This window comes from Gallus gallus, chromosome 12, assembly GCF_016699485.2.
Source record: "Gallus gallus isolate bGalGal1 chromosome 12, bGalGal1.mat.broiler.GRCg7b, whole genome shotgun sequence".
In the NCBI taxonomy this organism is placed as follows: domain Eukaryota; kingdom Metazoa; phylum Chordata; class Aves; order Galliformes; family Phasianidae; genus Gallus; species Gallus gallus.
In genome coordinates, this window is record NC_052543.1 from 19,695,840 (window position 1) to 19,723,832 (window position 27,993).

The window sequence follows — 27,993 nt, forward strand, 5'->3', positions numbered from 1 at the left end:
ACGCCCTGTGCCGCTGAAGCTCCCTGGTGACTTCGTGGTGAGAAGGCTCTGGATGTGCAGAAGTCCCACCACGAAGCCTTTCTCTGAAGCTTTTGTGGGCGGTTCACCAACTGTTCTCTCCCGTTTGCCCTGCACCTGCCTTGTCACTGCTCCCTTCCCACTGCTGGACCCCCGCGGTGACGCACGTCAGCTCTAAGCTCAGAACAGCAGCTGCTCACCTCAGCAGGGCTTATTGCATCAGAGCTTTACGTGGTGTATTTGTGTATTGGGAAGATAAACCTGTAATCTGATGTGTCCAGGTACAGATATGAACAGCTGCATCTGCAACTAGCTAGAGGCACTTCTCCGGCCTTGGCAACACATGAAAAGTTAACTGGGAGGGACTTAGTACTGGCGGAGGATGTGTGAGGAGGTGGCATTTGCACACCAACAGCAGGAGGACTTTGGTGGCTGTGAAGGCAATAGAGGCCCACCTTTGGTTATGGGAAGCCAGGCTTTCAGTGGTAACAATGCTTCTGTGAGATGTTCCCCACATAGAGGAAGAGTTTCTCTGCTTGGCCTTCTCTTTGAAGAGAACACAAAGCTTTCTGCTTTCTCCCTTTGAACTGTTTTGCGTGCACTGAGCTAACCTGCAGGGAACACTGGTAAAAACACGGCAGGAACTGAAGCTGGTTAATTAAGGCCAAGCTGACACAAGCCCTTGCTCATCTCTCAACTGCGAGCTCCAGGCCTGGCGCATCCCCCTCTGTGCTGTATGGGGCACTCAGGTACCCCTCCTCTGCTCTTGGCTGCATTGACGTAGCGAGAAAAGTGATAAACGGAGGATGCAAAAAGGGGAAGAGATGGGGGCAAATAGCTTTGGAAGCTGAAGGACTGATCACAGTGGTGTGAACTATAAAGAATAACCTTGTCCAGCAAAGAGACCCTTTGTGGTAGGCTTCACTTTGAAAAGTTAAAACCAGAGAACATCTAACAGCTGCTGGCTAGCATGAAGAATGTTCAAAACAACACCGGGCACATCAAGCAGGGAGACAGATCTAACGACAGCTTCCCCTGCAGCTCTAATGCCCATCTCCATGGAACTCATCACTTTTGCAGGGTTTCAAGGAGACTGAAGATGTCTGTCATCAGAGTAAGAGGTCAAATGTTGGCTTCAGTTCAGAACTTGTGCCTTGTCCACAACCCTTCTCTGGATCAAGGCAGAATGATATCTGTCCAAGACAGATGGACAGATGGAGGTTATTTATTAGGTGCTGCCGATGTAGCTGCTGTGATGCAAACTGTATATGAAGACAAGAACAGAGGAGGTGATGCAACTGGAAGCCTGCTAGCAGGATCAGTGCTTCACTGTGCTGTTCAAACCTTACCAGACAAATTTTGTGGCACAAAAAGCAGGTGGCTGAGAGCGCATAGAAGTGCTGCTGATGGCCATGCTGCCAAGCACAGCCTTTCATCAGCCTACCCCTGAAAATGGCAGCTGTGACGGGACAGGCTGCTGTCACAGCCCTGCAGTCCTGCTGTCAGAGCAGGCCCCTGCTATGGAGGGACTGCACCAAGCACGTCCAGCCCAGCCGCTGCAGTGCCCAGACCCATGGCCTGGGGGTTCTGAACCACAAAATTAATTCCTGTTTGCTTTGGTCAAGCACAACCACAGGAAGGATCCTGTGTGCTTTGTCTTTCTCTGACGCTCTTTGCCCGTTGGCCTGGCAGTAACGTGTCCCATTTCCCATATCCCTCTGTGGGTAAACTGAGGCATTTTGAACTGATGGGCGCTGCAGCCTGTGATGGGCTGATGGGGCACCCTGTGGGGCACGGGGCGGTGGGCGTCCAGCCCGGGCTGCTGCATGCAATGAGTGCTTTGGGCCCAGGCAGCGGGCGCTCAGCCCTGGGGCAGCAGCACAGTGTGCCAGGGAGCGCTGCGTGCAGGTGGGGCTGCCGTCCGGTTTGGGCTCCCACACAAGCAGTGCAGAGCTTCCTGTCTGCATATGACCATGAACCGTGGTCTCCAACAATGACAGTGTGGGCCAGAAACAGGTGTCACCTTAATACCCACCCAGAAAAGCCAATTACCCCTGGATGATTATGATTAATAACTCTCTAAGCCCTAATCGCGCTGACACCGATGCCCGGGGCTTACTGCAGGGGGCACTTTATAAGGGACGCCCTACAGCTGCTTCTCTGCGGGGCGACAGCAGAGGCTGGGCAGCGGTGCGAGCCCAACTGCAGGGCGATTCCCCCATACAAAAACCGACACTGAGTGCGACTGAGAGGCGCCCCACAAACCGCAGCCATGAACGGGACGGAAGGCCAAGACTTCTACGTGCCCATGTCCAACAAGACCGGGGTGGTGCGGAGCCCCTTCGAGTACCCCCAGTACTACCTGGCTGAGCCCTGGAAGTTCTCGGCGCTGGCTGCCTACATGTTCATGCTGATCCTGCTCGGCTTCCCCGTCAACTTCCTCACGCTGTACGTCACCATCCAGCACAAGAAACTCCGGACGCCTCTAAACTACATCCTCCTGAACCTGGCGGTCGCCGACCTCTTTATGGTCTTCGGAGGCTTCACGACCACCATGTACACCTCGATGAACGGGTACTTTGTCTTTGGAGTAACAGGGTGCTACATCGAGGGCTTCTTTGCTACGCTGGGCGGTGAGTTCTCCAAGTTTCCAAAAATCTGACAGAAGTTTCCCCAGATTTTGGTGGGGGGGGGATGCCCAGCTGCTGCTGAAAGCCGGGTGCTGCGTGCCAGGCCCTGCTGCTGCTGCGGGCTGCGGTGTCTGCAGCACTTCTGGGTGGGAAGTGAAGAAAGTGGCAAATGGCACTTCTTTTTTAAGCCTTGTTTTGGTAGCCACCTGTTCCATCTCCTGCGAACCACAGCGTAACCATGAAAAGTAACCAACAGCAGATTGTGCAGCTGCTGGATTTGCACATCCCTTTGGCTTGCTTTCTGACGGGAGAGGTGACAGTTTGTTCTGGCATTGGGGGGCTGAGAGTTACTGCAGCGCAGCGCAGCCCAGCAGAGCCGCCTTCACTGTGCCGCCTTCACTGTGCCGTCCAGCCGGTGATGGACAGTGTAAATAAGGGCCGTGTGTCTGAGAACGGCCTCCTCCAGCCAGCTCCGCTCCCAGCCGTACTGCAGGCAGCTGTTGGCAGGGCCGGGCCCCCAGGCACGGGTGACCCGAGCAGAACCTGGGGGCAGTGCTGCAGCTCAGAGTGGGTGCAGCGCTGTGTGTGGGAGGAGGGCAGGATCCAGTGGTGGGTCTCAAAGCAGAGCAGCACAGCGGTCACCGCTGGGGCTCTGGAGGCATCTTCTGACTCCTTCCCACCACACTGGTGGGGTACTCGTCCTCTGCTCCGTTCTGTTTCTGAGCACAGGGTGGAGGTTCACTGCTGATGGGGGTCTTCCCCATGCCAGCAATGGCAGGCCTTTGTCCTCCCATCACTCGAGGTCCCCGCATCTCTACCCCTCTCTCCCCGGTGCAGGTGAAATTGCTCTCTGGTCACTCGTCGTCCTGGCCGTGGAACGATACGTGGTGGTCTGTAAGCCCATGAGCAACTTCCGCTTCGGGGAGAACCACGCCATCATGGGGGTCGCGTTCTCCTGGATCATGGCCATGGCCTGCGCAGCCCCCCCGCTGTTCGGCTGGTCACGGTAGGGAGGGGGCTGGGCATGGAGCGCAGGGTGTGGGCAGCTCTGCCGGGCGCTGACCACCCCGCGTGCTCGCAGGTACATCCCCGAGGGCATGCAGTGCTCGTGTGGGATCGACTACTACACGCTGAAGCCGGAGATCAACAACGAATCCTTTGTCATCTACATGTTCGTGGTCCACTTCATGATCCCACTGGCCGTCATCTTCTTCTGCTATGGGAACCTGGTCTGCACTGTGAAGGAGGTGGGTGCTGCCCGGGGGGTGGGGGCTGTGCCGGGCTCCACGCGGTGACAGAAGGGAGCGGTACCCCCGGCCCTGCGCCCCACGCAGGCCAAGCCCTCCCGATTCCATCACTGCCCTGCTGTGCCCGCAGGCTGCCGCCCAGCAGCAGGAGTCTGCCACCACCCAGAAGGCAGAGAAGGAAGTGACCCGCATGGTGATCATCATGGTCATCGCCTTCCTCATCTGCTGGGTTCCCTACGCCAGCGTCGCTTTCTACATCTTCACCAACCAGGGCTCAGACTTTGGACCCATCTTCATGACCATCCCGGCATTCTTTGCCAAGAGCTCTGCCATCTACAATCCTGTGATCTACATCGTAATGAACAAACAGGTAACTGCCAGCTGATTGCCTCTGTAGTGTTTCTCTTTGTAGAAGCTGCGGGGAGCTCCCACACCTCCAGCACGCCGTGAGCCGTGAGGGGATTCCAGGGACTGCGTGCTGATGTGCAGGAGAGTGAAGTGCAGCTCACTCCTTCACACTGTGCAGCTCTCATTGATGCAGACACCCACCTGAGCAATGTGCACGCTGGCCCAGCGGAGCAGCTGGGAGTGCCTCCCCCAGCCCTGAGCACTGGGAGGGAGACTTCACCAGCACAGTGCCCTGGTGCAGACACGCTGGAGGGTTCCAAGCAGTTCCCACTACAGCATGTGGGATCTGTACCTGCGTTTGCTCCTGCTATGGTAGTTCCTTCCAAATCTTATGAGGAGCAGCTGAGGGAGTTGGGATTGTTCAGGCTGGACAAGAGAGGGCTCGGAGGAGACCTCAATGCACTCTACAACTTCCTAAAGGGAGGCTGTGATGAGGAGGGGTTTGGCTTCTTCTCCCAGGCAACAAACAGGACCCGAGGAAATGGCCACAAGTTGTACCAGAGGAGGTTTAGGTTGGACATAAAGAAAAGCTTTTTCTCTCAGAGAGTGGTGAGGCGCTGGAATGGCTGTCCAGGGAGGTGGTGGAGTTGCCATCCCTGGCAGTGTTCAAGAGGCGTCTGGATGAGGAGCTACGAGATGTGGCTTAGTGTTTGTGGTAGTAATGGTGATGGTTGGACTAGAAGATCTTGTAGGTCCTTTCCAACCTTGAGATTCTATGATTCCTCAGTGCCCATGGCACTGCTGGGCTCACTTCTCACCACCCCCAGCTTTGGGCCCAGCATAAAGGCAGCCCCTCAGCAGCCCCCTGCCCTCACCACGCTGCTTCCTCTCTCTTCCAGTTCCGTAACTGCATGATCACAACCCTCTGCTGCGGCAAGAACCCGCTGGGCGATGAGGACACGTCTGCTGGAAAGACAGAGACCTCCTCCGTCTCCACCAGCCAGGTGTCCCCTGCATAGGTCCCGCTGCACCAACCTTGCCCACTGCCAGCGCCTGCCCGCTTCAGCACAGCCCTGCAGGGCGGGCTGCTCTCCCAACCATAGGAACCCTGGGAACAAGGCTGTGAAAATGTACACGTTTTGTAATTAAAATGCAAAAGCTTAGCTCCTCCACTGGCATAACTTTGTGCTTCTCTCTCTGTCGATTCACTGAGAGCTCACACCTGTTGCACCACGCAGGCCCTGCAAAGCCCGGGCACAGCAGAACCGCTGCCACCTCCCTCACCCCAACCTGAGGGCCTCGGTGGGTCAGAGGCTTGAGCCCCTCCCAGCTCCACTGCTGCAGACAGAGGCTGGCAGCCACCAGCAGCCATTGGGCCGGGGCGGGGGGCTGTGCTGGGGCAGGCTGAGCACTGCCAGATGCCCACTGCTCAGAGCTCCACGCTCGACTCTGCCCCAGCACCTCAGAAGGGCACCGCAACACCTCTGGGATGACGGGTGGGTTTTGGTGCACATGTGCCCCCTGTGCTGCAGGGGTGATGGTGCAGATCCCAGCCCCGAGCAGGCGGCACAGCATGGTGCAGCTGTGTCCCGCTATGGCTGGGCGTGCTTGGGAAGGGCTCGGCGCGCTCTCCATCCATCCAGCACCACACTGTGCTCCCGGTGTTGGCCCCTCAGCAGCCCCACTCGCTGCCCCTCGGCAGGATGCAGCCCTTCCCTCCCAGCCATCCGCAGACCCCTCCCTGTCAGCTGCAGCCCAGCTCAGTGTCAGCCCACGTAGGAGGCTTTGGCCGGTGCTCGTGCTTCTGAGGACGGATTGGTGCATTGCTGAGCTTCCTCCGTGTTAGAGCAGGCAAGACATGGGAGCATATGGTGCAGAGACACCGGCATATGTTCCAGGCACTACAAGATGGCATATTGCAATTGTAGCAGTGTTCTTCATTTTTATTTTTAGCTCAGCTATACAAATAAGATGTTTTTCTTGCTGTTCAGTGTTATCAACATTTGAAACTATTTTTGTACATTATTATCCTCTCTGATTTCTAATCCTATGCAGCTTTGCGATGTCTAATAAGGAACATACAGAACCCATGCAAGTTAAATCTTTAATAAAGAGCAATTTGCAAGTACAATTCTCTCATTATTTTTTTTATCGATACTTCTGCATATTCAGTGAAATCTGAAGATTAGCAGTTTATGAATAATTCAGTGTTTAGGCTGATGTCTGATTCATGTACTTCAAATCCGAGGGCTGCTTTTGGAGGGAAGAGGAGGAAGGTTGGCTGTTCGTTGCTGCCCGGCGAGGCCGCGCTCCGCAGAGCCGCGCGGTGCTCAGTGACCGCTCGGTGATGCGGCTCCGCCACCCGTGCTGAGCCCTGCGGCACCAACGCCGCGGTGCTGGCGCTGCAGAGGGGCGCATAGGGCTGTCCGCACGTGGGGCTGGGAGCGCTGTCCCCTGAGCACAGCAGCACGCGGCGGGCAGGGGTACGTGAGGTGTGAGCACACACCTGGGGCTGCTGCCGTGCACAGTGCACGGGCTGGCACTTAGAGGCGTTCACAGCACGTGCCTGGGGCCGCGGCTCCGCTTCCCACCCCTCTTCCAACCGTCTGCTCAGAGCATTCTTTCTCCTTTCAGCCTCTCACAAAGATTTGGGCAGGAGCACTCAGGCTCACCTGTGTCCGCTGCGGTGGGGACCCGCCAATTAGCAGCCGCCCAACCGGCCCTCGCCGTTACCGTGCCGAATCAGATAAATTAGCTGCAGGTGAGGTGGGTCTGAGGCTGCTGCGCCTGGTTGGTGTCTGGGAGCTGCGCTGCCATGGAGCCCCAACCAGGTCGGGGCTGCGGGCACCGCGGTTACCTTCGCTGGGAACGGGCGCGGTGACGCCGTTCGGCTTTTGAGGGCTGCAGCCCTCGGGGCTTCGAGCGCCTTCGCCTCACGCTGCCATTCTGTATCCCTCGCAGCCAAAGCCGTCGGCGCTGCCCGGCTCTCCCGCCTGCTCGCCCGGAGCCGGCGGAGCCGCCACCCCCCCACGCTGCACATGGTGCTCGAGGCGCTGCAGGCGCAGGATGGGAAGAAGGGCGCCTCAGTCGTCGCCATTAAGCGCTTCATCCTGACCAAGTACCCCACGGTGGACCCCGTGCGCCTCAAGTATCTGCTGAAGCGGGCGCTGGCGACCGGGCTGAGCCGCGGCTTCCTGGTGCGGCCCCACAACTCCTCCGCCCTGGGGGCCACGGGGCGTTTCAAGGTGAGCGGGGCTGCCGGAGCGGGGCTGGGGCTGGGCGCTGCCGCTGCCGACTGCTCCCACGTCCTGCCCCTTCCCTGCTCCCAGCTCGCTCCTAAGAGGCTGCAGCAGAAGCAGACGCTGGGTCAGGAGGATCCCGGCGAGGGACCGGCCCCGAAGATGGGACGCAGAGGGGCTGCCGAGGCTGTCCGGGCCCCTGCGGTGGTGCGGAGCGATGGAGGGCAAGGTAATGGCAGGCGGTCTGGGTGCACTCCCCCGTGAGGTGCTCTGCCTGTGCTCACCTGCTGCTGCTTTTCTGCAGGCGCTGCCAAGGAGAAGTCGAAAGTAGTGAAGAAGAAGCCCAGGGCAAAGCCTGCAGATGTGAGTATGGCTGGGTGACAAGGTCGGGGGATGCCACGGCTGCGCCCAAGCCGTGGGATGTGTCATGGCGGCGGCCTGAAGTGCTCTGTCCCCTCCAGGCCCAGCCAGCGGTGGGGAGTGATGGAGTGAAGGTCCGCCGGGCCCCTGGCAAAGGATGGTCACAGCCCCCTGCAGCTCCTGCTGCTAAGGGTGTGCGAGCGGACAGTGGCGACCGCCCTGCAGGTGCTGGGGCGAAGAGACCCCAAAAGACCCCAGCAGCCAAGAGCAAAGGGAAGGTGCCTGAGGAGACCCAGGAAGCTGCCTTGAAGAAAGGAGGTAAAGGCAAGGCAAGGAAGCCCCGAGCAGCTTTGGGTGCCGGCCAGGGGGAGGAGGCCAGAGCACAACCGGCAGCTCCTGGCAGGAAGGTGTCATAGGGGCCCCAGGACTTTGACAGCACAGCACTGTCCCCAGCTGAGCCTGGGCTTTGGGGTAGGAGCTGATTTTAATTCCCAGGTGTTAACTCTGTTTATCCACTACTAATAAAGGTTGTCTGATTCATGGAGTAGCACGACTCCTGCCCTGCATGCCCATCGCCCAAGGCCAACAGCACAAGAAGCCCCAGCCTAGGCAGGGGCTCTGGGCTGCGGTGGGACTCAAAATGGTGACATGCCCTGGGCAGCTCAGCCTTCTCCAGTTCTGTGAGAATGGAGCTGTGACTCCCACAGCCTTGGTGCAGGATATGCATCCGGCCTCACGCCCTCCCAGCTGCCCTTGTGCTAATGCCTGACTGAGCTCAGATTACAGCAGTGCCAGGGCAGTAGGGATGGGTGCTTTCATGGTTCACAGTGGTGGCTGGAGCTGCCTAAGCTCCACCCACGTTAAAGAGGAAGATAGAAGTGCTTTAGGGCTCAAAAAAGAGCTTGGGGTGTTTGCAGCGGACTGTAGGATTGCTCATGCTCTTGTTATCTGTCTGTGCACAAGACCCACCCCAAAACCTGTCTTGCTAGCTTCTGGAGGCCAATGTATAAATGCTTTCATATGATAGTTTTAAATGCCTGCATTTCTCCTGCTCTGTGCAGAGCGGAGCCCTTCTGAAGGTCAGTCTGATAACACAAAGGTTCACAGTCCTCCTGGGTGGGAGAAAGTAAGTGGAAGTAAAACTCTCTTCCTAAAGAGGATTTAACTAATCTTCAGCTGGCTTTGCCAATGCCCTCCAAGGCTTCTGGCCTTGCTGTGCGGCTTAAGCAAGAGCTGAGCAAACTAACTGCTTTTAAACTTCAGCCTTGGCCATGTTGATGCATCTTTAATAAATCTGAACTCACATTCCCCAGGGTCAGGGTAAGGAATACTGCAGCAATAACCCAGCAGAGCTCAGCTGCACCTTCAGCAGTGGTCAAACTCACAAGTGACTGCTTGCCAGCACAAAATGTCCCGCAGTGCAACAGGGCTGGAGCTGTGTCCTCTCTCACCAGGCACTATAAAACATAAGGCTCCTCAAGGGGCCATATTATTAAGTCACTGGATTTGGCTTTGCTAAGAATTGGCTTTAATACAGGAAAATCCCTGTGGTGTCCAGGAAGAGCATCTTTTACTGGAAGATGGTGGAAGTGAGAGGATTTCAGCTATGCCATGGTTATCGGGCTGGGGATGGTGTTGCTGGGTGAAGGCACGGTTGGCCCCCAAGACTTCTCCTTGGCAGTGTAAGGGTGTCCAGTCCCGTGGGTTGGCATGTTTATGCTGGTCCTGGTGTGTGTGGCTGTTTTGTTCAGGTCCTCACATGGCTGTTCTACCTTCTGTGTTAGATCCTGTTCTGGTGGGACCTTCCTGCCATGCTAGGCAGGAATGGTGAGTTGCTGCAGCCTGCAGAGGATAAGACCTGTCCCATTGGGAAAGAAGATGGTTCTTGCTGAGCTGCCAGCCCTGAGCACTGCAGTGCTGCGTGGTGGAGCTGACAGCTGCCTGCCTCCCCGTGTTCCTGAGCTGGAGGAGTGCAGAGATTTGCATGGTCTGTGTGAGAGAAAGATGCCTCAGGCAAGGGATACCTCTCAGTGTCAGGCTCTGTGCGTACCAGGAGCAGGAAGTTCACTACACGGAGTTTCAGCACCTTGTTTTATTACAAAGATAGGTTTCTCCAAGAGTCTGCCACTTCCACTACACAGCAGGTAAGGGCACTATACCCACAACACATGCCAAAGTTTAAAAACATGTTACAAAGGGCTCAGGGGTTCAAGGCAACACTACAAACCCTCAAGCTTCTGCTCTTTTAAAATTCTCTCTTTAGAATGGTTGTAGCTTTTTTTTCTGCTTTGGAAAAAATTAAATAAGAAAGCAATAGACCCCAATACATGGCCCAGTCACATCACCTGGAGTCAAACTACACTCACTAATGGCTCACCTGTGCCCTTTTCCTATCATGACATGGGGCCGTCGCTCCATGGCTCTTTCCTCACCTCCAGCCAAGCTCAACATTCTCTACTACCCTGGTCCTTCTCACTGTCACCTTCCCTGTGCTGGGCCTGTCTATATCTATGGCAACTATTCACAGTTTCTAAAGAAAAAAAATCAAGATTATTTTTTTGTGTGAAATCACTTTCAAAATAAAATGTAGCCCAGCTACATTATTAGTTTCTATTCTGAAACCACATCCTCAGCAAAGACATTGAAACTTCTACAGTGTATGTACTTTTCCTGTAGTTCTCTTTAAAAAAAACAAACAAACCAAAAACAGCACAACCCCAAACAAATCCTCTTTTCTTTCCCTCCCCTCCCCACCCCCTTTTAACATACTGGATAAAGTCTATCATTTGTTTTAAAATAGATATCTATATACACATACACAACTCTGATGTTCTAACTTCTGACAAACGTGGTGTTCCTGGAATGATGGGGTGCGACCACCTGCCCGTGGCAGTGAGTCACCCAGGAGGAGTTTGGTGGACCAGGTTGCATCCTTGCCAGCTGGATGAGTAATAGAGGCTCACCTTGAGACCTTGCCTGGAGTGAGGTAGTCACTTTTTTTTTTAATCTATATTTGGCAGTTTGGAAATGTGGTGCCTACAGCTACAGCTAGGTTTAGCTTTCACGGGCAGGTTACCTTTGTCTGCGTGGGAATGCTGGCTTCAGACATGTGGTCCAGCCTCTGAAGAGGGGCCTGAGTGATACATGTCATGGCTGCCCTGGCTGTGGAACGGGAGCTGCCAGCAGAGAGGAAATGGATGCCAGGCTGGGATGGGCCCCAGCAGGTGCTGCAGGACAGCAGTGATGTTCCTGGGTCTCAGACAAGTCCTGTTTGTCTCTGCAGTGGGACTCTGCTTGCTGACCTCGCTGTGTGGAGTGCCATGCTTCCTACCTCAGTTTGTGATGTCTGACCTGCTCTGCTGGCTTGTGTGAGTGAGAGCATCTTGCTGCCATGGGGACAAGGATGGGTTGCTTGCCTTTATGGACTGACAAACTGAATGTGTCACAAAACCATTTTTTTGCTCTTGGGTGGTAACCATGGTGTGCTGGCTTCAAGGCAAGCAAAGCAAGCTGCTTTAGGAACAGCCCTCTGCAGCACTGGCCTGCTTTAGGTGATGGTCATGGTGAGATACCAGAGAGTGAGAAAGTGTGGGACAGAGGGAGGAAGGATGATGCCTGGATATTCTGCCCTGCGTGTGGCTCAGTCTGCTCTGTCAGAGGACTGTTCTGGTGAGGTGAGCTCGAGTCAGCTCCATAGCTGTGTACGCAGCCAGTAGGGTGGGGAGAGAGGAGTGAGGGGCAGCTCACTGCTTGCAGGTGGAAGCGATGCCCAGCTGGCTGGAGGGTGGGTCGTTAGGGGATAATTGCCTACCCTACTGCACGCTGCAGTTCACTCTATGCAGGCTGGGGAACCAGGGGAAGGCAGAACAGTCTTTCCCACACCAACATGCAGTGCACTCTTTCCAGCCAGCTAGCAGCTGTTACTGTTAGGGGATAAAGTGCTTTCAGCATTCCCCAGCTACATAGGAAGCAACTGCTTTAACTCAACCCCTGTTCCCTGGATTGCCCAAATCTTAAATGAAGGAGTGGTTATGTTTGCACATACAATACAAAAATTAAAAGGCACGAAAATACACAGAATGCAGCAGATACTGAACAGCTGATTGTCCATGGCGTCAGAGAAATGCAGATGTCAGAGGGATGGTGTGGAATGGAGAGCGTGCTGCCATTGCTCTGATGGTTTATGCCATCTCTGCTTGTTACTCCCTGAAGCTGCCCTTTTGTTATGGCTTCTGCAGCCTGGTCTTGTCCATGAGGAATGCAGACAGGGATGTGGGGAGCCAGCTGCTCAGGAACGAATTACTGAGAAGTGGTGAACTGAGCTCACTACAGGTGTCACGCCTCCATTTCTGGCTTGCAACAGCAGTAAGTTATGGGTGCCACAGTGTTGACCAGATGATTTTTTAGCTGCACAAAGGGTGTCTTGTTGCTTCTTGATACGTGAGGGAGCTCTCTGGCTGCAGGTAAGGCCCACTGCTGCCACAAGGCTGGTTTGAGAACGACCCTCATGGACTTCGACTAAGGTGTCCCTGTGGTCAAGGCAGGTTCCCTACAGCAGTGTATTCTAGGGGTCACTTCCCAGGCTGCAGTCAGCCTAGGCTTCGCTGCAGCACTCGTAGATGTTGTCCTCCATGAGTGCAATCACTTGCTCAAATTTGTGCTGGAGCTGAGTGCGCTTTGTTGTGGGGTTGGAGTCCAGGGCGGCCACGATCTGCAGGAGAGGTGGGCATGTGAGGGGCAGGCAGTATGGGGCCCTGTCCCCCCACCTGCCTCATAATGCCTCCATCCCGTCTGGAGCCAGGATGGAGAGCCTAGTACTGGGACACATCTCTGCATCCTCCAGGTGCAGCAGGGCTTGGCTGAGTCCCTGCTCTCACACTGAGGCAGAGGGAGAGAATTCAACAGAAAACCCTGCGGGGAACCTCCTAGCATAGAGGTGTCCCTGTGGGGCAGGGCACAGTGGGCTGGGTGCTGGGTCACAGCCAGGGCTGCACCAAGGGGAGCAGTGAGGGTAAGTTACTGGGGACTGCGTCCTTGTGCTCTGCTTCCTGGGAGCATCAGAGGATCGGAGCAGTCCACACATTGTCCAACCCTGCTCCAATCTTGCCCAGCCAAGCACTGCTAAAAACAGCTGGGAAGAGCTGGCCTTTGCTTCTTATCAACCAAGTTTTTTTTTTTATATATATATATATATATATATATATATAAAACCAATCAAAGTTATCAACCAAGGGATGGGAGAGCAGATGCACCTGTGTGCATGTATTACATATGTGCATGGGCAGATTACACACAGAAAAAACAATCCCTTTTCTGTGAGGCATCTAACTGCTTGGTTACAAAACACCTCCTGTTATTCCCTCTGCAGGTAGTCCAAGGCCTGAGCACAGCCAAACTCGCCTACCTGGGAGCGATATCTCTTGGCATATTTGTATATCTCAGCCATGGCGACGTTTGTGTTGAACTCATTCCGGTATTTCTTTAGAAAGACAGAACAAATAGCAGAGATGCGTTAACCTGATGCAGCAAGCAAGTTCAAGTCCAATCTGCAGGCATTAGCAAGATTAAAAGAAGATTTAGACTGGCTATTTTTATTCCTGTTGAATTGATGCAGCTGGGCTTTGCCTTATTCACTTAAGGAAGCTGCATTTGCTTACATGAGAAAGGGTCTGAGTCTTTATAAAGTCAGCCTTAAGTGACTGCAGCTGATAGCCCTGATCAGCCTTCGGTGCTCAAAGGCATCGTGAAGGATGGGGCAGCACCCGAGCTGGGCAGAGGATCACCCAGGGAAAAGCACACTCCACAGCTGAGGCTGAACTGCTGCGGGGAGATGACTGTTCTGAGGAAGCTGCAGTGTGCTGCTGGCAGGGCTGGGATCCGGAGCGCAGCTGCCAGCTCCCGAGCTGGTACCAGGCTGGCAGGGAGCACTGCCAGCTGCCAGCAGGCTGCCTGGGACTCAGGGCCAGCACTGAAAGCTGGCGGCACAGGGGCCAGCTGGCTGAGGACCTCGGGGCCAGCAGAGCCTCTTCCAAATTCCTGGCTCTTTGGCACTTCGTTCTGTTTAAAACTCCCAGTGGTGCCAAAGCCTAGTTAGTTTCAAGTGAATTCATGGATGTTTACTGCAGCTCTGGCAGTCATTAAAGATGCTTGGAATTAGGTCAGATGAATTTTGTGTCTGGAAATTTGAGGCAAAATATCCCTTCTTGTTTGCTCCCTCCAATGCCTATCCAAGCAGCAGCTGAATGCAGCACGCTCAGCCCGCTGCCCCAGCAGCACAGCCCCACGTCCCAGCACTGCACAGTGCCTCACCCGTGACTCCTCTGCCAGGTGTGCGTTCATCTCCTGCTCGCTGAGCGGCGGCATGTCATGGATCTGCTTGTAGTATCTCTGCACAATCTTCCTGTACTCTGGGATCTCCTTGGCGTACAGCAATTTATTGGTTGGGGAGTCCTAGAATGAGGGCAGGATACCGAGATCAGATGCTGTATCGTTTCTGACTGAAAACCTCTTATTCTGTCTGGCTGAAGCACAGGCCATCAGACAGGGCCTTCAGCTACAGCTGGGCTCAGGAACCAGCTGTGGGCCTGGCTTTAAGCAGACAGGAGTGTGGGGGGACGGCACCGAGGCACAAAGGGCTGAGGGCAGCGGTGCATGCAGAGCACATCAGGTGCTGCGGGTTGTCACCTCTGCCTGCGGAGCCACAGCACCCTCTGCATGCGGCCATCCCTGCCTGCCTTCCTGGCTTCTAATGCCAGTGATGGTGGTCTCACTGGGTGCACTGTAATTGTAGCAAGGACAGGCTGAAAAGCGTGTGTGGGGTCAGGGGGGTGGTTTGCTGCAGTAGATGATCTGCAAATGTGTGTACCACCGCTGTGTTAGATAATGCACTCCTGCCCCACGGCACCGTGTGTGGAAAGTGGTAATAAAGGATGGGTTTCTGAACACGTCACTCCGGTCTCTTGAGCAGCCAGCTTGATTTAAACCAAAGAACAAAGCTGAACTTTGTCAGTTGAAATGTTGCTCTTGGATTTTTAATGTAGCTTTGATTTATTCTGCGTTGGCTAACTCAGCCTGTCTGACCTATATTGAGTGCACAGAAAGTAATTAGCAGAAAATACTGTGAGTTTTCTTGATTAATGTCAGCGTGGACAAAGCAGTCTTCACCTCCTGGCCACATGAGCGGGTGGTACCAGCACAGGCATAACCCCACTTGCACTCTTTGCTAACACAGGCATGAATGATTCTAACCTCGAGGCAACGCTGTCCCGCTGACATCATTACCCGGGGAATGAACCTGGCTGACTCCAGCGCTGTAACCCAGAGGGAAAAGAGCCCCAGGGGCTGGGACAGGAGGGGAGTGAGCTCAACGTGTCCCCTTGCCCTGACACACTCCCTGGTGCTGGCAGGTGGAGAGGGGGAGGAAGGCTCTGCAGACATAACAAGCCCAGCAGGGCTCTAGCCGTGGAGATGGCATCTGCTGCTGTACAAGCAGTAAATAAGGAAGCCAGGGGTAACTGCAAGCTGCTGTGGCAATATGTGGGAAGGCTGCAGGGGAAATGGGCACCGGGCCCCAAGGCGGTTTACTTTCAAACCCAATGACAAGGCATTGCAGGAATAGAGCCAAGTTACAGAGCCTGCTTACAACATTTTTTTTCCCCTTGGAAACACAACAGAAACCCATGCTGCCCCTTTTCTGTTGTTTTTCAAATTTACGTCTGGTTTGTCCTCCCTGTATTAGGAAGGGATGGATTTTTTAACTGCTTGCACACTGTAGGTGTGCGGAGTGAATCCGCTCTCACGTTTGCAGTATCAGAAGTGGCACTGCTGACACCCTGTATCCAGAGGAAGAGCCTGGACAATCCCCTGGTCTACAGCATGTGTATATAGGCTGACTTTCGTGCTGAGGATTTATTCTCCTCGCATTACTCAACAGTTCCTTCACTTACGCTATTGTATTCCTGCAAAGTGTTTCCATCTGCTGTCTGACTCCTGCTGACCCCTCTTCCCTTCACCGGCAGCTCGACAAGGACAGATTGAAGGTGTTTCGTAACACTTGCAAAAAATGTCCCAAACCCAAACAAACAAAACTCCAGAGCTCATTACATCTTCCTCTGGAGTTAATCTCTCCCAGGAGGGGTTTCCTGGGGCCGTGCTGAGCAGTGCCCCTCCCTCGCCGCAGGGGCCCCTACGTCACACACCCAGCCCTGGGAGAGGCGCAATTTGCAGCATTTGCTATAAAGCTGATGGTGTCGGGAAGTTTCAGATGTCAGCAGCACACAACCAAGGTAGAGGGCAGGCAGCGGGCGTGCGCCTGGCGCAGGCGGGAGGAGAGGACAACTCATCCTTAGGTACATTCAGACCTCAACAGCATGAAACCAGGCACGTGGCTCACAGCCCGCTGCTGGGGGCAAGGACACCCCTGACAGCCCCTTTCCACCCCCACGCACTGCTTTGTCTCGCTGGCCGGAGCCGCAGTGCGATGTCCCCTCCGGACCATACCTTGCCCAGCTGCAGGTCGGACAGTGAGCAGGCGTCAATGAAGGCCTGGGCGATCACAGAGAGACAGGCGTCGATGTGGTCGGTCTTGTCGATGTCAAAGACAAACTGGGGGTTCTTCAGGATGTTGACCCAAAACCTCAGGGGTAGGCTGTGGAGGAAACAGGCCAGGAACACACACTGGGTGAGATTCCAAGGGAGAGAGATGCAGAAAGATGATGATAGAATGCAAATCAAAGAGAGGGGAAAAATTGAGGAGCAAAGCTCTGTTCCTTAATCGCCTCCTGGCACTGCATGTCCCCCTGCCTCGCTAGAGGGGAAGCAGCTGCTCAGGCCCCACGTACAGCCCTACACAGGTGAGTGTTTGCCCCGCTCCCCCAGCAGCTGTGGGCTGGCTGTGCTGCTGGAGCTCTTCTGCTGTGTGGGCTTTTCAATCCAGCTTCCTCACCTGCGGAGTTTTGTAGTGGCAGTGTCAGCTCCTTCTCCATTTTCCCTGACACTAACCGTCCTCTGGGTTTGTTGGTAAGCCTGGCCCCATGAAATACATTTCATATCTATTTTTCCTGCTCTCTCATCGTTTTCTTCTCCAGTTGCTTCAGTGCTCCTTTGGCCAGACAGTACATTGCTCGCCCCGACTGCTATCCCTCCTCAGCAGCCGGGGAGTAAAATCTATAGAGGTCTTTGCTCTACTGGCAATTAAGGTAATGAAGGCTGGGAAGATCTGCGGTCCACACGTCATGTCTGCACACCTGCTATCCCAGACAAATCGGTTTTTGTTTTTCATGTTGTGCTGGAGTTACTGCCCCTGCAGCCTCCCCCCGTGCCGTTCCTGCTCAGCACATCCCTCAGCATCGCTGCCGGCAGCCCCTGGTGCTGTGTACCCCCAGCAGAACACTGCCACAGCAGCAGCTCCTGTGGTGCCGAGCACCCTGCAGCCTCAGCATGGTGTCAGAGGGAAGTCAGAAGGGTCCCCAGGGGTTGGAAAGCTGGAAATCAAATGAACAGGAGCCAGGTGTGGACTTTAAAATCTGTGTGGTTTTTAAGACCTGATGTGATTTTGGAATCTATCTCAGATTCTTCAGTGCTTACAGCTGACATCAGTGCTTACATCTTTGCTGCCTCCTGTCATCCATTCCCTTTTCTGTTTCTCCTTAATTACGGGTATCATTGTGCCCATTCCTTCCGCCCTTTATCGGCCTATGCCCGCTCTTCCAGCTCTGCACTCCCCAGAGCTCTGTGCTTGTTCAGAGCTCTCCAGCCCACATTTGCTCTCATCTTTCAGCCCCTCCCTGTTTTTCATGGCCCTCATTGGTTCTGCTCTTAGCACCCTGGTGGTTAATTGTTGGACACCAAGGCTTTGCAGCTGCTGCTCCTTTCAGAAGAAAGGAAGGAAAGAAGAGGTCTTCTCTTCCAAACCTGTTGGTCTTCCAGATGTGCATGGTGTCAGGGTCTGTGATCCCTCTTTTCTCTGCTTGCTCCTCTAGGAAGTCAAAGAAATACTTCACGGCCACCGGTGGCTTGTCATCTCGGATGCTGAGAATGGCTTTGAACAAGTCGTCCAGGAACTTCTGCAGCGTGCCCTGTGGGACAAGCACACACAGTGGGGGCTGCAGGAAGCAGCAGCACCTGAGCCCTGAAAACCAGCATGAGGGGCTGTGACTGCGTGCACCAGGGGAAGTACTTGGCTGCCAGCTGGATAAGCCACGACAGGGAGGGGATGCTGGAGCAAGGAGGGAAAGGTTTGTTTGTGCATAGTGATATAATTAGCTCGCATTTGGGTCTAATTCCTTTTGGCATTGAGATTTTCTTTCATACTGCTGGGATCTCGCATCTGTGATTGTTCTGCACAGTAAATACAAAAAAGCCTGGAGACTGCTGGCCATGCTTGTGATCTCTGCTCCAGTGAAGCATCATGCTGGGACTAAAGATGGTCTTGGAGCCCAACCGCTGGAGTCGAGCACTTGCAGTGAGTGGGGAAGTTCAAATCTGAATTAAGGCCACACAGACATCCCTCCTCCATCCCTCTTCCCAGCAGGACCACTCTGTGGGTGCTGGGCTCAGGCCTGAATGGCGCACTGTGAGCCCTGAGGCGGTCAGCATCCTTCCATGGCTGGAGATTCCAGACCTGCACTTGGGGAGATCGCGTGGGGCTCCTGCAGCAGCGCTGCCCTCAGGGAGAGCTGGGAAGCAGAGGAACAAAGGAGCCAGCAGAGCCCAGCAGCCCCAGTGGAGCCTCTCCAAACATCTGTGACAGATGGGTCCTAAAGCCCCTTGGGAGTGACCGGTCCTGCAGCAATCCTGACTTAAACCAGGTTTCTCGCTACAGGCTGCAAGCAACAATCCCACCTGCTGTAAGCAAAAGTGTCCCCAGCTCCTACCTTTGTAGAGAGTAGCCTGGTCAGGTAGATCTCTGGAAGGACTTTCTTCCTATGGCTCTGTCTGTGGGACTTCTTGTGCTCCACTGATTCATCGGTTGGGAGAACCTGGTCCAACGCAAAACACGTGTTCAGAATGGATGCGTCACACTGAATTCTCCTTTAACTATAGAATTTCAACCGCATATAGAATCCAATTGAAAACCAGTTACTGTGTTATAAATACAGCCTTTTATGGCTTTAAAAAGGTAATTCATAAAGGTCAGTTTTTCTGGCATTTGTCTCTTTTCTCTCCCATTGTCTCTCCCAATCTAGACGAAGGAAATGAAACAGTCGGCCTCACTGGGATGTCAGCCTGTTTGCCTTTCTGGCCTCTGTGAAGTGCTCCTGTGTGGCTGCAGTTGAGGTTCCCAGAAACAAAGCAGAAGGCTTCCACGGAAAGCAGCTTTTAGGTTTGGAAAAAATGCAAGAGCAATCAGCCAGTACTCCTACCCCCGCCTTTTTAAAAGCAAAAATAAATATTCTGCTGCTCAGGTCAGTTAATTACCATCTTGCAATGACCTAGCAAGCCATTTAAGTACATCTTGGCATTGTTTCAGATGTGCACATTCGGTTTCCTGTCCCCTCTCCCTCCTCACTCTGTGTATACGTGTGCGTGCATTGTGTGTTTGTACTCCATCTGAGCATGGAAAATTCAGCAGAGAAACAAGCCCCAGCTATAAAATACTGCTGTTGTCCATCACACTTTTTCTCATAGCAGCTTTTAACAGCATTTAGCACTGCGTCGATTTGGAGCGGTGCACGAGCAGGAACTCATAAATCTCGGCAGCCCTGGGAAGGGGCAGAGTGCCAGCAGCTCCTGCGAGGCGACCCCTCCGAGGCCGCGGGACGCTGCTGGCGGTGCTGCTCCACGCTCAGATCACGGTGCTGAACTCTGGCTGCTGACGGCCGGATTGGGCCACAGCAATTATTGGCCTGTCTTGGTCATTTTTTATTATGTCCCACAGAGCTAAAGCTTTTCTACAGATAACCTTTCTGCTCCAATTAGGGCCTCTGTGAAGAGAACTAATGATTGCTGATCCAGCCTGTTCATCACATCTGATGCTTCAGCCCATGGAGATGAATTAAGTCAGTATCGGTGAGGCTGAAAACATTTCCTTTTCTTTCATCAGAAACACTGAAAAAAATGGGAGTCCAGAGGCTTCCCTGCATGTGAGAAGAAAGATCACCGCATACACACAGCCACACTGACCACCTTCACTCCCAGCAGTATTCAGGTCATGCCCTGCCACCAAGGTGAGCGTGGGCCGGGGGCTGCCTGCCTCACCTCCTGCCCCAACCCTGCTGGGTCTCAGCTGGCTCCAATCACACCTGCTATTGCTGCAGCATGGCCCTGCCTGCAGGGCAGCTCCTCTTTGCTGCAACCCCTGTGTTCAGCACCATAGAATCAAAGAATGGGTGGGTGGTAAGGGACCTTAAGTCCCCCCAGCCCCATCCCTGCTATGTTCTGGCTGCCCCCTACCAGCTCAGGCTGCCCACGGCCCCATCCATGACCTCGGGCACCTCCGGGGATGGGGCAGCCACAGCTCTGGGCAGCCTGTGCCAAAGTGACAGCAGCAGCCCCCTCTTTCTGTTAATGGGCGGTCTTTGTAGGGCAAGCACTGTAACACAGACAGCAACCACACTAAGGTAAGCACCCGGTTGCCCCGTGCTGCTGCCAGGAGCAGCGTGTGTCCGGGCATTGCCCCAGCACCACATGGTGCAGCACAGCCACGGGGTGAGAAGGATACTCACCAAGTGGAAGTACTTCTCGGTGTCCAAATCCTTCACTGTGAAGAACAAGAGACAACAAACAGCTCTGTCAGAGCACTCCACCCACATGAGGACAGGTGTTTGCTATCCCCAAGAAGCACTAGTGCCCAGCCAGGGTTTCTGCTCCCAGTGATCTCAGCACCTTTCTCAGCATGGGATCACATCGCACTGCACCACACTGCAGGGCCCGGGGAGCTGCCAATTCTCAGTGTCACCTCAGAGCCACCCTCGAAACATGCAGATGCTGCTGCCGCAGGGAACGGGCCTTACCTCTGCTCAGCGTGCCGTCCTTCTTGTCCGACAGGCTCATGGCCAGGGACGCCCCTTCGGGGATCTGCGGAGGGAAGCGCGGCCGTCAGTGAGCGCCTGGCAGCTCCCGGCCCTGGGGACCCAATGTCCACCACGGCACCCCGACACCTCCCTGCCCCTGCTCCCCAGCGTGGGAACTGGCAGCAGCGCGCTGCCCTACCAGGAGAGGCTTTTTTAAGTGCAAATACATAATGGTGATGCCCTCAGCTCCAATGGGAATTGGGCAAACACATGTATCCAAGATAAAGTTTTGGCACGTCTACAGCAGGTAACGTGAAGAAGAAAGAGCACCGAGCTGTGCAGGCGCTGCCTGGCCTCCCCCAGAGGGGAGCAGGAAACCGCAGGGCAGGGGCTGCTCTTTGTTCTGCGCCCGGCTCCAGCACAGCGGGCACTGCGCCAGGGGCGGCACTGCTGCACAAATAATAACACTAATCAGCACGCAGTTCTGATTTTCCATGCGCTGTTGCAGACTAGTGAGGATTACGCTTCCAGGCATACCAGGGAATGGGGAAACCAAATAAACTTTCTGGTTTCATTTAGTTTTAAAAGGAAAACTGGTCAAGAGACCAATTCGCTTCGCCACATTGCCCCATGTTTTTGGCCTCCATCCTCGGCGGCATCCCCAGCCCTGCTCCCAGGGCAGACAGCAGCAGCTCCAGTGGCAGCAGGGCACGGCCCAACAGCTCGGCGATGCTGATCAGCTCAGCTGAGGCCGTTTGAAAGAAAAGCTTTTTTTTTTCTCCTGTTCTTTCTGTTGTCAGTAATAACTTGTTTTGCATGAAGAGTGTTTAATTAGATTCAGTGTGTTGCAATATTAACAAGCTCCTCGCCAGGGCAGATGTCTGTTCCCCGGAAGCTCTCATGGAGCTATGGCAACCTTCCTGCTTGGCCCCAATAATCCTGTTTCTGGAGGGGGAACCACCACTCACCCCTGGGGCCGTGTAGGCTCTGAGGAAGCAGAGCTTTTCTGCAGCACCCATGGATTTACCTTGTAATGTGCCAATGTGTTGAGCTTCTTCCTGCCGTCCTCCACCACCGAGGTGTCGTCGAGGTCCCGCAGGATGTAGCTGTCTGTGCTGGTGGCAAACCACTCTGTGTGGGGAGGGCAGAGGTGAGCAGGCAGTCGGACAGCTGGGACCTGCTTCTGGGAGCACCCCACAGCCAAGGCACCGTGGGGCTGCACATGGGGTCACAAAGGGGCAGTGGTGGCTCCTGAGGGGTAGAGCCTGGGGGCAGGGGGATGCGCCCCAGGCACCAGGGAGAGGAGCGGGGCCCTGGTGATGCCCCGGCCCAGCAGTCCCTCCAGGAGGACACCCTCTGGCACTGAGCATCAGCCCTGCATGGCAGTGCAGGCACGAGGCCAGTGTGGTTTCCTCCTCACAGTACTGGGCTTGGATCCTTAAATTCTACAAAAAGGGGCTGGCCACAGGGTAGGTAAGTGACACAGCCAAACACACGGCCATACAGGAGTCCACGGGCTCATTTATAGCCGCTCATGGAGAGGTACATAAATGAGTCACGTGCACGCCCAAGAGAGTTTTAGAGGATACATCCACTCCAGGGATTAACACTAGGCTTCAAAGAGGGGAAATCCAAGCACCCTTCTGCTAAAGCTTCTTTCTAATGACATGGCTCCCTCCTGTGCGGCAGGGTCCAGTCCCATCCCTTATTCCCAGAGACCACCCTCAGGAGAAGGCTGTCTCCATCCTGCCCTCTCACCAGTGCTCCTTCACCCAGCACCCTCCAAGAGACCCCAGGGGCTGGTGTGCAACATCAGCTCCCTCATCCGGAGGTACAGTCTGGCCAGCACACCATACCGAGGTCGACATCTTCCACTCTTGGCCACTGGGAGTAGGGGACATTCTTGCAGAAGGCCTCCAGGATCTTCTCCTTCACTTGGCTGAGTGTGTCTGTATCCATGGCCCTGACGCTCAGGGAGTCCATCCCGCAGCCTTGGAAGGAGACGTTGAGGTTCTGTGGGCAGAGGCCACGTTAGGGGTGAGCAGGGCTCCCGTGGATGCACAGAGCTCTGGGGCTGAAGTCAGGATGAATGAAGTCTGTCATCAACAATTTACTGCTAGCAAAAGTGCTGATTTATGCTCCCTGGCAACTGAAAGATTCGATTTATTGATGGAGCCAAGAGGACACAGGGAGCAATACTGTGCCCTGCTCTCCTGCTGCCCTGCTAATGGGCCTGAGCCCTGATGTGCAGAGACCACCTCCGAGGCAGGAAGGAGGACAGGTCAGCCCCTACTGCCACCACATCCTCAGCTTCTCAGCTCTGACCGGTCACTGAGGAGGCCACCAGGGCTCACTGCCCTCCTCTGCCTGACGCAGCGGGCTGAGCTCTCCGGTGTAAACAAGCTTTGAGCACACTAAAGAGCAAGTCTGGTGCCACGTGGGCACTGACCACCACCAGCATTCAATACCCTGCTGAAGAGGGAACCTGAACAGTGGATCGTCAGCTGTAAGGGGCTTTGGGCTGCCACAGACACCACTCACTCCTTGGGGATGCCCGGCTTCTGCCAGTCGCAGGACAAAGCTGTGGGGTAACGAGAATGACTCTGTACAAAAACCCTCTTTGAGAGCTGCTCCCATGCCAGTCAGACAAGGAGCAATGTAGAGTGCAGGCACCTCCTCCCCGCACACACTCCACCTGGCCCAATGCCACCTGTACAGAGCTGACCCAAGGCAGCCTCTGCCCTGCCTCCGCCCTCCTCTCCTTGATGCACACAAACTGGGGGCCTCTGTGCCTCCATTCAGCTGTGAGCGCAGTCCTGAAGCCAGCCAGATACTTGATCTGCAAGCTGCGGTCAGGACACTGTGCAGAGGCCAGGAGCAGTGCTGCTGTGAGCACAGATGCTTCTGGGAAGGATACCCATCAATGTGAGCCCAACATCTGGGATTCTCACAGCCCACAGGCTCCTTACGATTACTGCTGTAGCAGAAATGCTAAGTCACAGCCTGAAACAGTGATTGATTGAGCACCTGGTGGAAGGCAGGGCCAGCCCAGGGGAGCTCAGGTGCGTGCAATGTACGTGAGTGAATGGAATGGGTGAAGCCAGGATCCACCCCTTCCCAGCCCTCATTTAAGGGCTGACAGGGAGGGCAAGGGCATTTCTTGTTGGGGGTCCCTGCATACTTGAGATCTGCTGAAGGTAAGCAGCTCTTTTTCTTCATTTTTGTGGTTGCTGTGTTTGGGCTCATTCTCCTTTGCTGCAGCTAAAGACTTTGCTATCCTGTTATTACTGTGGTACTTTCTATCCCATTATAGCATTACAACTGCTCTCTGCTATCAGGGTGTACAGCCATCTCCCTTGGTGATGAGAGCAATCTCAATGCACAGATGAAGCCAGCGTTTTGCCATAGCATTAATTGAAGATGATTTTTCACCCTGTGTAGTGGGTGGCTGCTCTTTAAATCAGAGGTTTGATTACCAGCAGTGTAGGGGACTGCCAGTGAGTTAGCACCAGTCCTGCAGATGGTCACCTTCCTCCAGTGCTCGGCTCATTATTTTGCTTCTCCTCTCACAAAATAGGAAGAAGCTGCACTGCTCCTGCTCAGACACGACATTATCATTTCTGCTGGAAAAGCCAATACTCTGCACCCTGCTGTGAACCCCTCTTGTAAATTCACAGCACAGACAGGTCAGTCAGTAACAGGAATCAGAGAGGATGGGGAGCTGGAACCTGCTCTGTGTTATGGTGATGCTTATCTTGGGCAACCCATGGATTTCAATGGAACTGCTGCAGATTTATGCCAGCTAATTGGAAGCAGAGTTTGACCCAGGCTCTGGAAAGGCATCTACTGAATTCTGGGTCCAACACAGAAGGGAAAAAGCCCTCCATATGCACACCTTTGCTGAAGACCTGCAAGAGGTAATTTGCAAAACTGCTTTGCTGCACCACTCTGTGATGCCCTACTTGCGATGCGAGGCTGAGCCAGCACCTTTTCACTGGGAGTACGGATGCTGATTTGCTTTACCTCTATGAATGCAGCGGAACAAATCTCCCTGCCTCTCTCCACCTCTAACTGGAGCCACATTACAGACCACAAAGACTGGATGTGCAAACCAGCAGTTACCACAAGTCGTATTCTGCAGTGGGAGCCTTGTGGCAGCAAGGTGCAATGGGCACTAACTCTCACTGAGGCATGAGCCCCATCTGGGCCCCCCCACCGTGGGTACTCACCCTTGGCTTTGCCTCGATGTTCTCACGCAGGAGCCACTCCTCATTGAGGGTGTATCTGGCCTTCCCTGTGATGGCATCAATGGAGCCTTTGTTAATCTGCTGCTTGATGGCACAGATCAGCAGGAAGAATGGTTCTCCGACTGTCTCCTGGGGAAAGGGAGAGAAGTCCATGTCAGCAACGGACCTGGTGGTGCATCCAGGGCAGGCTCTGCACAGAAACCCAGGTTTAGAGAGACTCGGGGGTGCCAGGTTCCTATTAAAGGTGCTGGCTGCAGTCCTCTTTGTGCTGCCTGGTTTGCCATTGAGTTCTGTGAGAGTGAGGCCACGGTGTAGCCTGTGGCTCTGGGAAGCAGCACTCATACTTGTCATACCACAGCAGGGCCCTGATTGCAGCAAAAGATCAGAGTCAACCATGTTGTTCCCACGCGACAACGAGCAAACATGGCAGCTAACTCGTTACATTTGTCAAACTTCATCTTATGGGAGAGCCGTGACTTGTGACAGCGCTGCCACAAAACAAGGAGCCGAACGGGGACCAGCGATTTGTGACGCGGTTCAGCGGCGAGGAGTAATGCCAGACTTCTGATCTGCTTATGTCTGTTACGCCGATGTGCAAATAAAATACAAGTTATTTGCTTAAAAAACACTTCAGTACTGGAGTGAATCCCATTCTCCCTAATGTTCATGTGCAATTTCTTTCAGATGAGGCAAATGCAAATTACTGCGCATTCCTGTACTTCCCGACCATCACACCCCTGTGCAGCCATCGCTGCCATCTGAAATCCTGCTCAAGACAACAGATATCGGATGGTTTTGGTATTTCTCAGCTAGGAGCTGCTAAATCCTGTTCAATCTGCTTCTTAATTAAGGCTCGGTGATTCTTTTATTCTAATTGCCTTATAATTGCTGAAGCAATTAGCTTGATGTCAATTTTGATTCGGCTGCCTTCAGCGTTGGGGCTGCAGCAGGGCTGTGGGTGGGCATGCACCATCTGTGCCATGGTGCACATGCTTTATTTTCCCAGGGCAGGGCTGGTATGAGCGTGGGGCAGGTCCATGAGCCTCCTGCCGGGATGGAAGGATTTCCTGCAACGCTCCCTCTGAGTGCACAGCAGTGCATGGGCTCTGCAGTGCTGGACAAAAGGCAATGAAACCTGTGAAGCTGTGGGATGAAGGAGCTGAGGAGCATGAGCAAAATGCAGAAGGTAACAAACAGTCAGTGTCTGAGGGAAAGGGGGCATGGTGAGCCAGCAGACAGGGGTTATGCTGACACAGACAAACCCAGGTCTCACTGCTTGCTACCACCACTTGTGTGATGTGAACAGGAACACTGCTGTGCCAGCCCAGTGCAAGGGGTGCTGGCACACTGCAGCAACAGCCCTGAGCAGGCACAGTGCTGCCTGTGTCACAGTGCTCACATGTGCAGGGGAACAACCCTGAGATTCAGCGCCTGGTCTGGAGCCTTCTCTGTCCCACTGGGGAAACTGCTTCTAGACACAGCTCTGGGCACTGTGGGAGGGGAGGAGGCTGAAGACTACAGCACAGAGCCCAAAGAGTCCCACAGGTACCAGGGCTCCTCTGGATCCAGCAGTGCTCCCTGGGTTGTGCTGACCACATGCTGCTAATGTGCTGGGTGCAGAGGGGCAGCCCATGCAGTGCATGCTCAGACCCTGTCTTGTGTCAGTGAACCAGCTCTGTCCTCAGGATGTGCTGCATAGGAACCAAATGGCAGCTCAGCCTGCGAGATGCTATTTCTGTTTGTCGTCTTGGCTTTCAGACCCGGGAGCTGTGGGACGCAATGGAGATCTGCAAAAGCGCTAATCAGACTGCAAGTTTCAAAGAGGGGAAAGAAGGGCTGGCAGGCAGCGGCTGCAGATAAAACGGCAGGCCTGGAAACCTCAAGCACTGTTCAGAAAATGCATCTGGAAACGAACCAGCAGTGTCTCCAGAGCTACGTGGGGGGAAGTAAGTCCAACCAGAAGAGATCAGTGCTGATTCAGGACAAAAATTATTAAAAAAAAAAAAAAAACACATGCTGGAGCTTTTTTTTTTTTTTACTCCTATTGTGAGTGTATCTTAATGAGATTTCATTTTCATTTTTGACTGAACCATCACAGGCTCTTAAAGCTATCCGGGGGAACTGCAATAAGCTCTCAGTAATGGAGCGCACAGCTCTGGCTGGCACTGCTTGGGCTGCTTCATGTGTGGAGAGTGTGGGAGATGAAGGTTTTATGCTCTGGGGAAAAAGGTTCAGAGCGCAGACTGTCTCTGGTGTTGCTGCTCCATTAACAAGGCCAACAAGTCATCAGAGATGTCCTCTGGGAACACTCTACAGTCACTTCAGATGAGTCCTGGTGAGGCTGGAGTGAGGAAAACACAGAAAGCAGCTGCTTCTACCAGGTGCCAGCTAATTTGGCTATGATTATCTATTTGTGTAATGTGACAAATACAATCCCAGCTCCATCCCCCATGCAGAACTTTGGGAAGCTTGGACACAGGTCAGTGCTGCATCCCAGAGCCTTGGCCTTTCACTCAGCCTTCAGTCCCCCATCCCACCAGGCACGGGGCAGAACGGCACTGAGGTATTGCACAAGGGAGACAGTTCTCAGCATTTTCCATTGGAGTGGTAGTGGAAAGTGCAGATAGAGACCATTTTATGGCTGATTCTCACACAGTTTTGCAGAAACCAAGATCTGCATCACTTGTGCAAATGCTGCAAGTTTTACAGCCCTCTCTGATTCCAACCCCAAGAAGCAAGTCTCCTGCTGCCTGCTCTGACAGCTCCTGCATGCTGTCACCTTTCAGAGGGGCAAACCCTCTGCTTTCAGGTGCCCTCCACATGTGCAGCTGTGGGTGGCTGTGGCCTGCCTCTTCTTCCCAGCTGAAGACAGCTCCCTCAATTCATTTTTGCCCAAAACACGAGTGGATGGACTGCTAGTCACAGCATTAATATGAAACAAATGTGTTGAG

At 54.1% G+C, this 27,993-nt stretch overlaps 3 protein-coding genes and 1 long non-coding RNA gene across 4 annotated transcripts in view; 3 read left to right on the forward strand and 1 right to left on the reverse strand.

Moving 5' to 3' along the window:
* The first annotated feature begins 1,849 nt into the window (after nucleotides 1–1,849).
* On the forward strand, nucleotides 1,850–6,374 carry RHO (rhodopsin). The gene is made up of 5 exons (NM_001397497.1): nucleotides 1,850–2,651; nucleotides 3,486–3,654; nucleotides 3,730–3,895; nucleotides 4,026–4,265; nucleotides 5,143–6,374. The coding sequence occupies exons 1-5, from the start codon at nucleotides 2,291–2,293 to the stop codon at nucleotides 5,260–5,262; spliced, it is 1,056 nt and encodes a 351-aa protein (NP_001384426.1). The 5' UTR covers nucleotides 1,850–2,290; the 3' UTR covers nucleotides 5,263–6,374.
* A 643-nt stretch (nucleotides 6,375–7,017) lies between these two features.
* On the forward strand, nucleotides 7,018–8,382 carry H1FOO (H1 histone family member O, oocyte specific). The gene is made up of 5 exons (XM_046900246.1): nucleotides 7,018–7,074; nucleotides 7,205–7,488; nucleotides 7,573–7,711; nucleotides 7,787–7,845; nucleotides 7,944–8,382. The coding sequence occupies exons 1-5, from the start codon at nucleotides 7,059–7,061 to the stop codon at nucleotides 8,256–8,258; spliced, it is 813 nt and encodes a 270-aa protein (XP_046756202.1). The 5' UTR covers nucleotides 7,018–7,058; the 3' UTR covers nucleotides 8,259–8,382.
* Nucleotides 8,383–9,919: 1,537 nt separating this feature from the next.
* Nucleotides 9,920–27,993, reverse strand: part of PLXND1 (plexin D1) — a 66,531-nt gene continuing 48,457 nt past the window's right edge. Inside the window, exons 26-36 of the mRNA XM_414455.7 lie at nucleotides 25,025–25,171; nucleotides 22,652–22,808; nucleotides 21,823–21,926; nucleotides 20,796–20,859; nucleotides 20,508–20,542; nucleotides 18,717–18,821; nucleotides 17,755–17,918; nucleotides 16,342–16,489; nucleotides 14,152–14,292; nucleotides 13,247–13,321; nucleotides 9,920–12,553 (exon numbers count right to left, since the gene is read on the reverse strand). Coding sequence (XP_414455.4) covers nucleotides 12,437–12,553; nucleotides 13,247–13,321; nucleotides 14,152–14,292; nucleotides 16,342–16,489; nucleotides 17,755–17,918; nucleotides 18,717–18,821; nucleotides 20,508–20,542; nucleotides 20,796–20,859; nucleotides 21,823–21,926; nucleotides 22,652–22,808; nucleotides 25,025–25,171 — 1,257 coding nt within the window. The 3' untranslated portion in view covers nucleotides 9,920–12,436. The remainder of the gene's footprint in view (nucleotides 12,554–13,246; nucleotides 13,322–14,151; nucleotides 14,293–16,341; nucleotides 16,490–17,754; nucleotides 17,919–18,716; nucleotides 18,822–20,507; nucleotides 20,543–20,795; nucleotides 20,860–21,822; nucleotides 21,927–22,651; nucleotides 22,809–25,024; nucleotides 25,172–27,993) is intronic.
* LOC107054397 lies at nucleotides 23,678–27,899 on the forward strand. The gene is made up of 3 exons (XR_005839441.1): nucleotides 23,678–23,992; nucleotides 24,373–26,228; nucleotides 26,801–27,899. It is a non-coding gene; the product is annotated as an uncharacterized LOC107054397 (long non-coding RNA).